Here is an 11420-nt window from a genome sequence, read left to right as displayed (position 1 = left end):
GGAAGGCCCCGGGGCTGGAGGCCGGAACCCGAGAGCCCCAGGGGAGGAGGCCCTGGAGGAGCCGAGCCTAGGAGCCTTCAGTTTCTCCAGGGTTGCGCAAGGGCCGGGGCGGCTTTGATGATCACATCCCCTCCGGCACACCCCGTCGGGCACACCCCTCGGGCACACCGCGTCGGGCACACCGCGGGCACACCGCGCCGCGCGACCCCTCGGGCACACCCTCGGGCACACCCGTCGGGCACACCCGTCGGGCACCCCTCCCCCCACCGGCGCCGACCCCGGCCGAGTCCGAACCAAAAGCGAAAGGAGCCGGGCCCGCGTCCCCGCCGCCCCCACGTCGCGTCCGCGGGGAGGTCGCCGCGCGCCTCCGAGCCCGCGGGGCCGCCGCTTTGTGACTTCACGGGTTTCGCAACAAGCCGGGGCCGCCCGCGCCCCACCCACCCCGGCCGCCCGCCTCCGCGCCCGCTGGGCTCTCGGCGCTTCCCCCCGGGGCCGGGCCTCCCCGCCGTCCCGGAGCCTCGCGGAGCCTCGCGGAGCCTCGCGTCCCGCCGCCTCGCGTCCCGCCGCCGTCGGCGGGCCAGCCCGTGCGCGGCTCCCGCGGCCCCGCCCCGGTCCCCCGGCCCGGCTCCCCGGAACGCCCCGGCCCCGCGCCCCCCGCGCCCCCCGCGCCCCCCGCGCGCTCCATCCCCGCCCCCGGCCCCGCGCCCTCCTGGCGGCCGCGCGATGCTGTGCTTCCTGAGGGGAATGGCCTTCGTGCCCTTCCTCCTGGTGACCTGGTCGTCCGCCGCCTTCATCATCTCCTACGTGGTCGCGGTGCTGTCGGGGCACGTGAACCCCTTCCTGCCGTACATCAGGTGAGGCGGGCCCGGCGGGGAGAGCAGGGGCGGCCGCGACGGCTCGGCTCGGCTCGGCTCGGGAGGCGGAGGCGGAGGCGGAGGCGGAGGCGGAGGCGCAGAGCCCCGCGGTCCTGACTTGACCCGGAGCGCCAGCCCCGAACCGGCGCGTCGCGTCCGGAGGGGCTCGGGCCGACTGGGACCTCGGACGGAGGCGCTCCCCGGGCGGGCTGGGCTCGGGAGTGGGCCCGACGGCGGCCGCGCGCCCCTCGTGGGCCGCAGAGGCAGGGGTGCGCTGGGGCGGCGCGCGCCTCCCACTTGCGCTGCCAACACCCCCTGACGACGCCGGCTTCTTTTTCGTGCCAAGAAACTATCAGCAGATGTGGAGCTCGCACCGGTGTGACTCCGATGTCATCAGCAGGGTCGGGGAAGCCGAGTTCACACCCACCTCCGTCCCAGGCTTCCAGGGAGCGCTGTGTCACCCCAGGTCTTTGGGCGCCCGGCTCGGGGCGCTCCTGCTTGGAGTGGCCGAGATCCCTCGGGGGACCGCGCCCCCCAAGTCAGAGCCCTCACATGGGCGGCAGCTTCCTGACAGCTCTTGCGTCGTCCTCATACCGCTTCTTTTTTCATGAGTTTCAGCTTCTGCCGTCCCTGAGGGTCACTTCATCAGGGCCCAGGCGGCCCGGTCCCCTTCAGTCGGCTCCCAGCTCCGTGGTGGGGTGGGGTGGGGTGGGGGGTGCAGTGGACATCCCTGAAGCGCTGGCGCCCTCCAGCCGTAAGGCGACTCCAAGCCCTGCGACCTGCGCTGGTTGCTGAGACGAGAAAGTAGGTGACAACCAGGGTTTGATAGCATCTGGTGACTATAGAGCCCGTAGGGCTTCCTCAGGGGTGCAGCCAAGCCGCTGCGCTGTGAGCAGGGCTCTGTAGTGTTTGTGGGCGAGGAAGGGGAAGGGGAGCTGAGGCAACGGGAGACTAGACTGTGAGGCAAGGAAGAGAGCAATGCGCAGCAGGTCAGGGTGGCGGTTTGGCCCCCTCCCGGGGGTGTCCACGCGCCCAGGAGACTTCCTTGCAGAAACCCAGACTTGCTTTCTCAGAGACTCATCTCAGTCCCGCCTGGCGTTGCCTCTCCTCTTGATTCTGAAGCTGACAGATCCTCTTCAGCTCCTGGAAACCGGAGGACTCTCTCTCTCCCTACGATGCTTTTTATTGAGAAGATGGTAGCTGTGTCTGTCTCAGATCTCCAGGTCAGGATCAGCTAGTATCTGATAGTCATTGGCAGGGGAGGGGGTCGAGAGGGTCAGAAGCAGGGCTCGAGTCTTTGTGGAGATGTCCCACCAGTTGTGATGAAGAGCACCCCAAGGTGGTTCTAAAACGGAAGACATTCAGAAATGGAGATGTGAACCTGACAAGACAACCCTCTGGGGAGATGCTCACGTCACAGGCTGTCCTAAGAATTGGTGTTAAACTTCACAAGGCGAGGCGGCCTTTGGAAAAGCAGGGATTCTAGGAGAGAAAGGCCAGAGTTGTCACCTGGATGCCAGGGGCCAGCAGCCTGCAAACAGTGGACACATGTTCTGCTTGCCCCCACCCCCATGGTGGGGGCTCTTAGGGCATGGGCACCCCAGCCCCCCCTACCCCCTAGCCCCCCCACCTCTCCCAGCCCCCCACCCCTCCCACCACCTCCAAACTCCCTACCCCCCCACCATGACCCCTGGTCCAGCTGGAGCATTAGGTACTGTCTGCACCTCCTGCCCAACCCAGGCATTGCGGCAAAGACAGGACTTGGATGGGGAGTGATGGGAGTCTTGCTGGCAGGAGGGTTGAGCTTGTCCTCCTATAACTCATCTCCACCAACGGTGTGTCCCAGTGCCCCCGACCTCATGCCCTCCTCCCTCCCAGAGCACTGGCCTCCTCCCTGTGTCGGGAGCTGTTGGGTGCCCACTGCCTCCTGATCTCTGCCAGAGAGCTCTTCCTCCCGGTGGCAGCCGGCTTCCTCCCTTACACCCCCTCCAAACCCTGGGGACCCTACTGCCCTGCTAAAGTGCATGCTCACCCCCCTGGTGCCCCATATCTAGTCCATTTACCATGGCTCTGTCGTCTTCTAAGAAACTATATGATTTCCTCAGATTATGTCTTCCTCCACTAGAATATAAGATTCATGAGGGCTTTCTTTCTTTTTTTTTTTCCTTTTAAGATTTTATTTATTTATTCATGAAAGATACAGAGAGGCGGAGACACAGGCAGAGGGAGAAGCAGGCTCCTTGTGGGGAGCCTGATGTGGGACTCAATCCTGGGACTCCAGGATCATGCCCTGAGCCGAAGGCAGACACTCAACCGCTGAGCCCCACAGGTGTCCCTCATGAGGGCTTTCAATATTGGTTGATTTTATATTTCTTGGGCATTCATCTTTAATATTTTCTTCCCCCTGGGTCGCTATTCCTTTAGGGAGGACTTCATAAGATCATTGGTCATTGATCTGTGACTGTAATGTGTTCAGGATGCTCCCCTTTTTATATGATGACATTGTTCAACCAATCTGATATTCTGACATTTCTTAATTTTAAACACTTAATTTATTTTTTTAATAACGTTGAAAACTTTATTTTTTAAAGATTTATTTGAGAAAGAGCAAGTGCTCACGCGTGCAAGGGGCAGGGAGGGACAGCGGGAGAGAGTGGAGCTCCCTGCTGAGTGGAAAGCCCTCTGAGGTGCTCAGTCCTATGACCCTGAGACTGTGACTTGAGCCAAAAGTAAGAGCCTCTTAGCCTACTGAGCCACCCAGGCACCCCAACAATGTTGAACACTTCCATTAAGAGTCATTTTTTTTTATTTATTTATTTATTTATTTATTTATTTATTTATTTATTTGAGTCATTGCATTTTAAATAACTAATCCTGGGAGGACGTCTTTCCAATGTAACATTCAAATTCTGCTTCCTCATCACATTATCTTATAACGTTGTTGCTCTGTAGCACATTGGAGAAATGGGCAAAGAGCTCTTAGACGTAGAAAGATGCTCAACTTCATGAATGAAATGAAAATTCAAATTAAAACTCATTGATGCTGGGACCCCTGGGTGGCTCAGTGGTTGGGCGTCTGCCTTTGGCTCAGTCATGATCCCGGAGTCCTGGGATCGAGTACCACATCGGGCTCCCCACGGAGAGCCTGCTTCTCCCTCTCCCTTTCTCTCTGTGTCTCTCTTGAATAAATAAATAAAATCTTTTAAAAAACCTCACTGATGGATTGGCAGGAACGTAAATGTTTGATAACACACTTTATGGTGGGACTATTGGGGAAACAGGCTTTCATATGTTCCTGGTGGGAATGTAAATAGATTCAGTCTCTGTGGAGGGACTTTGGCATCTATCAAAATGACAAAAATATACCTGCAAGGTTACTTATAGCATTGCTTTTAATAACAAAAGGCTGGAAGCAATGCAGATTTCCATCAAAGAGGACTGGCTAAATAAATGTGGTTAATCCAAAGAATAGGTCAAAGGAAAGCTCTCTATACATAGAATACTTTTAAAATTAACACATCAGTATGGAAAATTCTCCAATATGTTGTTAAATGGAAAAGAGCAAGATGCAGAACAAAACATGCTACCTACCGTTAGTGGGGGGAATGACGTGGAGGTGAAAGGTACAGGGAGTAATAGTGTATTCCTGTCTTTGCTTGTAAGGAAATGAATAAAAGTGGTTTGCCTATGATCGAGGAAGGAGCTCATGGTCAACAGGGCTTTAGCAGATGGACAAGAGGGTATAGGGCCGTATGCTATACTTTTTAAAATTAGTTTTTTTATTTTGAGATAACTGTGGATTTACATATAGGAATAAAACAATAATGCAGAAAGGGCCAATGTGCCTTTCACCCAGTCCCTCCCAAAGGCAACATTTCCGAGTCTGGATGCCTTATTGTATGTATATATTCTTAGCCATGCAGACTGGTTTCCTATCAAAAATTAAATTAGAAACATGAGATTCAAACAGCCACTAAACAAGCTGGAATAGCATAGTGCAATGTTTCTGCATTACAAAGCCACTAATGCAAGGATGTCAAAACAAGTAAAAGTCAAACTCAGAGGATTAGTATAACTGTTTACAAGGCCATACCCACATTCTTGAGCACAATCATCCTTAATTTGTTATAGTTTCTGACGTTCCCTCTGTGACGGAATCTCTCAAGCTATCTTGTATCAGTTGTACTTATCAACTGCTTCCAGCTGATCAGCCACTCTCTCTTATATCTTCTTTTTTGGCCTGGTTGTCTTGTGCTTCCCGTTTATTCTGTGGCCCTTTATTTTTAAGGTTTTGTCAGTTCTGCATCCTGGTTGCTTTTATTGACCTAGACTCAATTTTTTGTGCAAGTACGGTTTGCTGGGTAGATTGTGGTCGTCGGCCACTCCTGTTGTTCCTCCTCTTGACCACAAACCTGCTGAGTGGTTGGTGGCAGAAAACCGGGTCACCTAGAGTAGAGTTAAGACCTTAAAACGAAGACAAATTGGCGTCATAAACAAAGTAAAAGAGGTTGGATCTTTAATTCCAAAAATGAAACTAAAAATTAGGGAAATTATTTTATCTTTCACTTGGTTAACAATCACAAAACGTAGGTTATCATCCCAGTTAGGTGCTAGTTCTAACAATGAACAATATTCATTATAATGAACCCATCTTGTAATGAACAAAACAAAAGGAAAAGATAAAAATTTTTATATAATAAACAAAAATCTTAAAATAATTCAGGTGTGGATTTTTTTTTTCAGGTGTGGATTTTTTAAGGGAAGGGTATATCTTTCTCCCAACACAGTTTTTTGATTGTGTAGTGTAAAGTCCTTGATTTCACAGTTGTCTTTTGAAGGGAGATATGAAGAGGCTCATTTTTGCAGAAATGACTTCACTTTTTCCCCTGACCATTCTTAATCTGTGTGTAAAGATATTGATCTTGATCATTGTCTATTTCTCACACAAAATGTAAGTTTCATGAGGGTAGAGACTGAGGGTCTGTTCCGTGCTGCATCCCTTGTGTTTGTGACGGTGCCAGATGCTGTGTCAATATGGGTTGAGTGCTGAGATGATTGTGCGGGACAGGCCTGCGCTAGTCACACCTGTGCAGTGAATCTTGACAACTTTCCTCCGGCCGCCCCCGGCTCTGCTGGCGTTCCCTGTCCACTAACTTGGGCGGCTGGTCCAGCCTTTTCTCTAATACCACTTCTGTCGACTTCATGAAATTCTCCATGTTTCACAAGATTAGCAACCTCGCTGTGTAGCCAGTTTGACTTACATTGTTGAATATTTATAGCCTCTGATTACCCACCACAGGGCCTAAAGGAACAACTCGAGCAGGCAACTCTGGTTAGACTCCAGCTCTCAGACCTTGGACAGGTTACATCCCTCTGCTTTTCTGTTGGTTAGTGGTAATAGCACCTCCCTCATGAATTAACCTGTGAACTCACTTAGAATTCATTAACACTCTGGTCCAAGAATGCAAGTTCTCTGTAAGCATTTGCTGTTTGTATTATCAAGGGTCTAGTCCACCTTGGTCTAGAGACTGGATAGATGCTAGTATTAAATAGGAAAGGACATTTGTTTGAGGGTTAATTTTATAAGTCATTGGTTTATTTGTGATTATAGAAGAAGTTTTCTTAGTTTTATTTTTTAAGTAATCTCTCCATCCAATATAGGGCTTGAACACACAACCCCAAGATCAGGAGTTGCATGCTCTATTCCCTATAGCAAAAGTTTTCTTTTTTTTTTTTTCCTTTTAAAGATTTTTATTTATTTAGTCATAACAGACAAACATAGAGAGAGAGGCCGAGACACAGGCAAAGGGAGAAGCAGGCTCCATGCAGGGAGCCCAATATGGGACTCCATCCCGGGTCTCCAGGATCACGCCCTGGGCTGAAGGCCGCGTTAAACTGCTGAGCCATCCAGGCTGTCCAGTAAAAGTTTTCTTTAACCAACCTCAGTTAACTTGCTGGGTTAATTGATAACCTCATTCTCTGAAAAATACCCTGAAGCCAGTGGTCTCTGAAAGCTTCTCCCAGCACTGGCTGCTCTCTGGGCCGCATTCCGTCTTCTCTCACCTCTATCTTTGTATGTTTCACCAATGCCATCTGTCTTTGTTCCCAAGAGCATTTATGCCAGTTGTATTTTTTATTGTAATTATGTGATTTAACTCACTGTACATAAACTGTTGATCTGTAAATACAAAAAAATTGTAATTTTTAAGAAAACTGTTGAATGCTTTGGGAAGATTCAAAAGAGACGTTGTTCAGAAAAAAACTACAGTCTCTTTAGTAGTGTTTATGACAAGTGTAAAAACTAGAAGGATTTTGCACTCCAATTGCTTTAAGATTTCCTTCCACTTTAAAGAACCCAAAACTAGAAATGAGATAGTTCAGAGTAGATGTCAGCGAGACACAACGGGCTGGGACTTACATAATGTCTTTGGCCTATGTCAACAGATAAGCAAACGAATGTGCGCACATTTATTTGCTGGTGGTGTGTATGTGTACACATTTTTTTTTGTATCTACATAATTTTTGATGACTTCTGCCTAACCAACTTTTTTGATTACTGACTACATTGCATTTCAGGCAGTGGTGACATTTGCTTCCATTTCAACCACAACAGTGCAATCCAGATATTTATAGCTGCATTGTGAACAATAGCCATACTATGGAGGGAGCCCAACTGCCTATTGACTGATGAATGGATAAGGATGATGTAGTGTGGACACACAACAGAATATCACTCAACCATCCATAAGAATGAAATCTTGCCTTTTGCAACAACATGGATAGAGCCAGCGTGTATTATACTAAGTGAAATAAGGCAAATATACCACATGATCTCACTCATATGTGGCATCTGAGAAAGAAAACAGATGAAAATATGGGGAGGGGGGAAAAGAAAAAAAGGAGAGAAGGAAACCATAAGAAACTTTTTTGTTGTTGAAAAATTTGTTAATTTATTTTGTCACAGAGAGAGAAAGAGCACAAGCAGGAGGAGGGGCAGGAATAGGCAGAGGCAGAGGGAGAAATAGGCTACCTGCAGGGAGCCAGATGTGGGACTCAATTCCAGGACCCCGGGAGCATGCCCTGAGTCGAAGGCAGATGCTCCACCACTGAGCCACCGGGCGTCCCTGTTATTCCTACTTCTAAAAAGGCAGTAGAGTTTTGCTCAAAAGTCTGACTGGTGCAAGGCTGGCAATTTTTAAAAATAAGGACTCAATTTCGACTTAAAAAAAAAAAGTGCTCTACTGAACAGTCTTCCTTACATGACAGTCAGTGCATTTCAGGCCATCGGTTCCCCACGTTGTAGGCAGGCCTGCCCAAGACATCTTCCTAAAGGCTCCAGAAGGAATGGCTGCTGGGAACCTGGCTATAGTTAAACAGGACTATAAACTCACATGAAAATGATGTTTTCACAAAAAGAAATGTAAGAGAGCACCTCAGGGCCAAGTTCCTAAGTTGTGTCCGTTGGAATCAGACAGCTCCCGCTGCTCGGATCGGCTTTCCCATGTCCTATCCATGACCTTGAGCAGATTACTTTATTAAGATGCAATTTCCTCCTCTTCAAGATGGAGATGATAAGTACTTGCCTTATGAAGTTGTGAAGGCCAAGTAAGATGCGAGAGTGCCGAGGAAATGTTAAATTTTAAAATTTCTTTTGTTAGCAGCTGTAGTGAAGCAGGGATGGATTCTAGAGACCCCTGTCAGGAAACTCCCCAGATATGACCTCTGATCACCTCCAGCTCCGTTCCCACACGGCCTGAGCACCATCACCTCCTGACAAACTAAAATGAAGTGGCCTCCTCCAGGTCTCATTGGTCCAGGCCGCCTCTCCACAGTCTCTTCGTAGTCAACACCCTGTAAAAGTACTGCCAGCGATGTGGCCCATCCCTGAGCTCAGCCCTTCAGGCACCCCACCCCGGGCTGCCCAAGCCCCATCCCTGTCGCCCTTTCCTGCTCCTCTCAAGCCACCCTTCCTTGCTGTCCCTCCCACACCATCCCCCTGCGAGGCCTTGGCCTTTGCTGTTCCTTGGCCCATGAGTGTCTGGCCTGAACATTCCCCTCCCTCCCCTTCACTCTTCAGCTGCCCTTCCCTGCGGGCCAGTCTTAGGGGGCACCTCACCCCTCTGGGTCCTGTCTTCATGGCATTCAGCACCCTGGACCCCCTGGACCCCTTGGATGGTTCTCTGCAGTTCATAAGTTCTACAGAGGAGTGGCCTTCCCTGTTGCGTCCCCATGGTCACCACGCCACAGAATCCACCCATTAGGTTGAAGGCAATTAGTAACATATTGAATCAACAAATCCTTGAATTTTGTGTTGGATGTTAAACTTTTTGAAGGTTAGTGAGATGTCTCTTCATCTTCGCATCCCTATCACCTGGCACAGCTCCCCACACTTAGGAGATACTTAACAATTTTTAAAAACTTGGGAGAGGGGGCGCCTGGATGGCTCAGTCAGTGAAGTGTCTGACTCTTGATTTTGGCTCAGGTCATGATCTTGGGGTTGTAGGACTTAGCTCAGCATCGGGCTCCCTGCCAGATGTGGAGCCTGCTTAAAATTCTCTCTCTCCCTCTCCCCCGCAGCCCCATTTTTTTTTAAACTTGGACTGATAGAAAGGGGGGAAATTTGCATGTGGGTGGGGTGAGAAAAGAGTGACTTGTTTGCATTTATGAGTAGGAAATTCTGTTTAAGTTAAAAATGGTTGAAATGGCTAGGTGGTGCCTCCCACTCCAGAATAACCAGCAAATGAAGCTGCTAAAAAGTTAGCCATAATAATTAAAAGTATCTAATAAAATGTAATGATTTTTTATTATCATAGTTCTTCTCTTCACATATTCTGTTTAAATATTGTGAAGATAAAGGAAGTAGTGGTCTCCTTTTATTGCTGCATTCAGAGTCTTCAGGTCCTAAGTCCTAATTAATTTTTCCAAGCAATGGTCCTAGAATTTTAGGGCAATCTAATAGGCCTCAGTCTGGGTAAGCAGATAATTTTGCATATCGTCAGCTTGTCAGTTCTCTTCTTCCCCATAAACCATGACTCCAGGCTTCGGAATGACAGAATTACTTGTATCCAGAGATTTTGAGAACAGTATTCCACCAAGCTTATATTATCACGTAGGTCTTCCTTGCATTGTTTTCGATCCTTTTTGAGCATCATATGATCATACACTGGTGTAAAATCATAAATTAGTTTGGAGAAGGAGGTTAGAAAACTTGGAATTTTCCATGGTGAACTTAATTTGCAGACCTGCAAATACAGGAAATGTAGTCATAAGCTGATTCCCTAGACACAATCCTACCCTAGAAACTACTGTCCATGCACAAAGCCTCCATAGCTTCTAGGCTGCATGCAAATGAACAACTACTTTCTATCTCTGTTGCAGTTTCCAGAAAGTGTGTCGTTTACCAGGAGGCTGGTGAGGAGATAGCTGGAAGGGGGCAGGGCGAGAACCACATGGTACAGAATCACATGGTGAGAGTTGGCTGGGGAGATGATGCTGTACCGCTGCACCATCGGGAGGCACTTGGTTTCTCCTCTTACTCATTCTCCCAGTTTCCTGAGTCAGCACCCAAGTGTAGCTATGCCAACCAAATACTACTGCCTCTGCCTTTGCACAGTGAGATGATTTAGTTTGAGCTTAGAAAAATAAGAATAAACCCAGTTCTTTTGGTACCCTGTTGGTGTTATGCTCATCTGGATTCTAATGTCAGGCAGATGCGATGTGGTATTTATTTAATGATGTGACATTAGTTCGGAGACTGAGAGACTTAAAAATATGTTAAGGTAAAAGAGTCTTTCATTTTTATTGATGATAATGGGTAACCACTACTATTTTTTTAAAGATTTTATTTATTTATTCATGAAAGACACAGAGTGAGAGAGGCAGAGACACAGGCAGAGGGAGAAGCAGGCTCTCTGCGAGAAGCCTGATGCGAGATTCGATCCCAGGACCCTGGGATCATGCCCTGAGCCAAAGGCAGATGCTCAACCTCTCTGAGCCACCCAGTGGCCCTGTACTATTCTTTTTTTTTAAAAAATTGAAGTATAATAACACAGTGTCATAGTAGTTTCAGGTGTACGATATAATGATTCAGCAATTCTGTACATTATTTAGTGCTCATCAAAATAAGTGTACTCTTAATCTATCTCACTCATCCCCCCCCAACACACCTCCCCTCTGGCAACCACTAGTTTGTTCTCTGTATTTAAGAGTCTTTTTTATTTGTTTGTCTCTTTATTTGTTGTTCATTTGCTTTACTTCTTAGATTCTGCATATGGATGAAATATGAATATGGTATTCGTATTTTTCTGTCTTATTTATTTCACTTAGCATTATATCTTCTAGGTCCATCTTTGTTATTGAAGATAGCAAGACCTCGTTCTTTTTTATGGCTGAGTAATATTCCATTGTGTGTGTGTGTGTGTGATCATGTGTCTCCATTCATCGATCAGTAGATACTTGGGCTGCTCCCATATTTTGGCTATTGTAAATAATGCTACAATAAATATAAGGGTGCATATATTTTTTCAAATTAGGTTTTCACTTTCTTTGGGTCAATACCAAGTAGTG

General features: G+C 48.2%; 1 protein-coding gene across 2 annotated transcripts in view; it reads left to right on the top strand.

Moving 5' to 3' along the window:
* Positions 1-685: 685 nt before the first annotated feature.
* The window catches only part of DRAM1 (DNA damage regulated autophagy modulator 1), a 33702-nt gene continuing 22967 nt past the window's right edge, over positions 686-11420 (top strand). For both annotated transcript variants that reach the window (XR_008665860.1, XM_055336201.1), the window contains exon 1: positions 686-854. Coding sequence is in view for 1 of the 2 variants with exons in the window: in XM_055336201.1 (XP_055192176.1) it covers positions 724-854 (131 nt within the window). In the remaining variant the exon portion in view is untranslated. The remainder of the gene's footprint in view (positions 855-11420) is intronic.

The sequence above is a fragment of the Nyctereutes procyonoides genome, unplaced genomic scaffold (assembly GCF_905146905.1).
Source record: "Nyctereutes procyonoides isolate TBG_1078 unplaced genomic scaffold, NYPRO_anot_genome, whole genome shotgun sequence".
Classification (NCBI taxonomy): Eukaryota; Metazoa; Chordata; class Mammalia; order Carnivora; family Canidae; genus Nyctereutes; species Nyctereutes procyonoides.
Note: the sequence above shows the minus strand (reverse complement) of the source record. Positions and strands in the feature narration are given on the sequence as shown.